This window comes from Eimeria tenella, genomic scaffold, assembly GCF_000499545.2.
Source record: "Eimeria tenella Houghton genomic scaffold, Eth_scaff412, whole genome shotgun sequence".
NCBI classification, from domain to species: Eukaryota; Apicomplexa; class Conoidasida; order Eucoccidiorida; family Eimeriidae; genus Eimeria; species Eimeria tenella.
The window spans coordinates 6,076-9,340 of NW_013543348.1; the positions used below are offsets into that span (position 1 = coordinate 6,076).

Consider the following 3,265-nt stretch of genomic DNA (forward strand, 5'->3'; position numbering starts at 1 on the left):
GGGACCCCCCCGGGGGCCCCCCGGGGGGCCCCCCTGGGGGCCCCCCTCTGGGGCCCCCGAGGGGGGCCCCTGGGGGGCCCCAGGGGGGCCCCCCTCGCCTGTTTGTACCCCCTTGTCTACAGATGGAAGATGGGCCATGGCTGCATGCGGGGCTGTGGCGGTGTCGGCTGCAGTGTGCGTGAGCTGCGGTAGCAGGGGCTGCTGCGGGATACCAAACCCTAAACCCTAAACCCTAAACCCTAGACCCTGGGCTGTTTAGAAAGGGAAAACGCAGCATTATTGAGGAAGGAGGGGAGAAGCAGCAGCAAGCAGCAGCTGCTGCTGTGAGGAAAGCAGAGCCGGAGAGCTCCTGAAAAGCTGAAACCGAATGACCTGGGGGAGATTTTGGAGTGAAATGAAGAAAAATGAGTTTTAAAATGATTTTATTTTTCAATTTTGATATTTAATTTGCAAAATTTGGACAATTTAGGCCCGAGCAGCAGCTCGCGCGCTGCTGCAGCTAGTCTGGGTCGATGCAGCAGCAGCAGCCAATCGACGCAGCAGGCCGCTGCTGCTCGCACAGATCTTTTGTCTTTTCTTTTTTCATTAATTTAAAATTAATTAAAATTTTAAATTTGATTTTCTTAAATTAAAGTTGCTGCTTCTATTCTCCCGCAAAAGCCACAGCAGGAGTGGGACGTGTGGAGCAAGAGACGGCAGCAGTGACTGCCTCTGCCACAGACTTGCTGCTGCTGCAGCTGCAGCTGCTGCTGCTGCTGCTGCGGGTGTTTTGGCTTCGTTTTTCTTCGCGTTTTGAGACACTGCTGCTGCAGCAGAGCTGCAGCTGTTGCTGCTGGGGGCCCCGGGGCTGCAGAAGCTCAGCAGCAAAAGGAAAAGGAAAGAAATAAAAGTTGAAGAGGATATTATGGGGTGCGCGCAGTCGAAGAGTTCGCGCGGGCGGCGGAAGCAGCAGCAGCGGGGCAGCAAAGTGCAGCGAGCAGCAGCAGCTTTCGAAAAAGGCGCAGCAAAAGGGCCCACGGAAAGGGAAAAAGAGGCAGCAGCAGAGAAGCTGCTGCTGCAGCAGCAGCTGGGAGAGCTCAAGACAAAGTCCATGAAGCAAAAGAGAAAAAAAGCTGAACAAGAAGTCAAGGCGTGCTTCAAAGACAAGCCCCCCACCGGGGGAGCAGCTCCCGCGGGACTCCGCTCCTGAAAAGCGGCAAATAATGCAATTTGGGGGAATTAATTTGCTGCAGATATATTTAATTTATTAAATGCTTTTCAACTGAAAAGAAATTGAGTTGATTCGCGCCTTTTCAACGGCCGCAGCGCCGGTCTTGCATTATTTGAACTGCCCGCTTCTGCGCAGTTCCGCGGGGCAGAAACATCTTTTTATCTTAGTAACACTTTCTTTTTATCTTTTTAACACTTTCCTTTATCTTATTAGCACTTTCTTTCACCTTATTTCGAATAGACTTTTTTTGAATTTGAAGAATTCGAACGAAAGTGTGCAAAGGCAGGCTCTGAGACAGTGAGAAATAGGCACACGCGAACACACGCGTCATCGAAACTCGAGATAAAATTTGCTGCCACAATTGAGAAAGTGCGGATATTACGCGTTTTGGCAGCTTTTTAATTCAAGTATTTTGAAAACTGAGTCGAAGAAGTTTCGAATTCGCTAAAAAGGCGCAGCAACTCCGAAGTTGAACTGCGGGTTTCGTCGGAGTTGCGCATACACCTGGCGACCGCCACCAGAAAGCTGCACGGGACCCTCCAGTTCCTGTCAAGAAGCGGAGTTTGAACAGCAAATTTGTTTTCTGGAGTTTCCGAACTCTTTATAAATAAGAAGTAAGATTAAAAAGGCAGTAAAGGCCACGCAGCAGCGGCAGTTCCGCCTTCCCTGCCATGGAGCCCGCGCCGCAGCCGCGAAAGCGCTTCCAGCCTCCCTGGCTGAAACGCGAGAAAGCGAAGGCGGAAGAGGCTTTAATTCCGCCCCGCAGCATTTCAACAACACAAAAAAGAACAGACACGAAAGGATCGCCGGAAACTTGCGGAGTTTCCGTCCCGGAAACTGCAAGTTCAACTTCCGCAGCCCAGGAGGAAAGCGGGGTCCCCGGAGCCCGCAAGCGGCCAGCCGCAGCTCTGCAAGAGCCCCCTGAAGGCCACTTGAAAGAAAGCCAACAGCTTTCAGCAGCAGCGAAGAAGTTTTGCTGCGCAGCGCTGCGGCCTGCTGCGCCGGCTGCAGCAGAGTTCTCGGCCTACAAAGTCATGTACTGCAAACGATCTCTCAAGAAACACAAGGCCTACTAGTGAGTGCCACTTCGAGAAGTCCCTTTGGCTGCTTTTGCATGCATAAATGCTCTTGTGGCCCCAGCGACGGCGTCCTGCTGCCCAAGCCCTACCACTCCGTGGTCCTCAGCGAATGGGTAGGCCACTGGACCACTGGTCACATCGAGTGGACCACTGGACCACTGCCTTTGCTGCAGGGCGCCACGGTCACGAAGGCGCGCCTCTCGGTCGCGGTACAGGCCCCTTACAAGGACGGCGACACCTTCAGTGAGAGACGCAAAAGCCCGCATGCCCTCCTGCTGCTGCTCATTTGCTGCTGCTGCTGCTGCTGCTGCAGCAATTGGAGGCTTCGAAGGAGAAATCTACTCAGCCATCCCCCAGGCCGACTTCATCAGCGGCCGCTGCTTCACGAACTCCAGCAGCGAAGCGAAAACCGCGCCCGCGCTGCTGCCGCCGCCGCCTCAACCGCAGCAGCAGCAGCAGCAGCGGCAGCGGCAGCAGCAGCAGCAGCAGCAGGATTCTGCACCCGATCTTTTCGGGGACGACGAGCGCGAAGTGCCCGCGGCTCACCGCCGCGAGCCGTGCAGCGCCGCTGACGCTGCTGCTGCCAGCGAAGCCCCGCAGCAGCCGCAGCAGCAGCAGCAGCAGCAGCAGCAGCAGGTGCTGGTGGGGGAGTACCTGGCCGCGCGGCTGCGGCCGCACCAGGCGGAAGGCCTGGAGTGGCTGCAGCAGCAAATCGGGAATGGGGGCGGCTGCATCTTGGCGGACTCGATGGGCCTGGGGAAGACCCTGCAGGCGCTGGCGCTGCTGAGTTCGCTGCTGGCGCACTGCAGCAGCAGCAGCAGCAGCAGCAAAAGCTGCGCAGCGTTCAAGGCCCTGGTGGTCTGCCCCACGAGCCTGAAGGCCAGCTGGCGAAGGGGTGAGCGGGGATCCCGGCCTGCCGCCACTTCTGCGGCGTCACAGCCATGCTGACACTGCTGCTGCTGCTGCTGCTGCTGCT

General features: G+C 56.4%; 2 protein-coding genes across 2 annotated transcripts; both read left to right on the forward strand.

Annotated features, from left to right (window-relative positions):
* Positions 1-904: 904 nt before the first annotated feature.
* Positions 905-1,189, forward strand: ETH_00023825 (uncharacterized protein; the record flags this gene model as incomplete). The annotated part of the gene is made up of 1 exon (XM_013376895.1): positions 905-1,189. One exon carries the CDS (start codon positions 905-907, stop codon positions 1,187-1,189), a length of 285 nt encoding a protein of 94 aa, XP_013232349.1.
* Positions 1,190-1,881: 692 nt separating this feature from the next.
* ETH_00023830 (uncharacterized protein) lies at positions 1,882-3,237 on the forward strand (the record flags this gene model as incomplete). Its single annotated transcript, XM_013376896.1, has 3 exons — positions 1,882-2,285; positions 2,351-2,532; positions 2,603-3,237. The coding sequence occupies 3 exons, from the start codon at positions 1,882-1,884 to the stop codon at positions 3,235-3,237; spliced, it is 1,221 nt and encodes a 406-aa protein (XP_013232350.1).
* Positions 3,238-3,265: the final 28 nt, after the last annotated feature.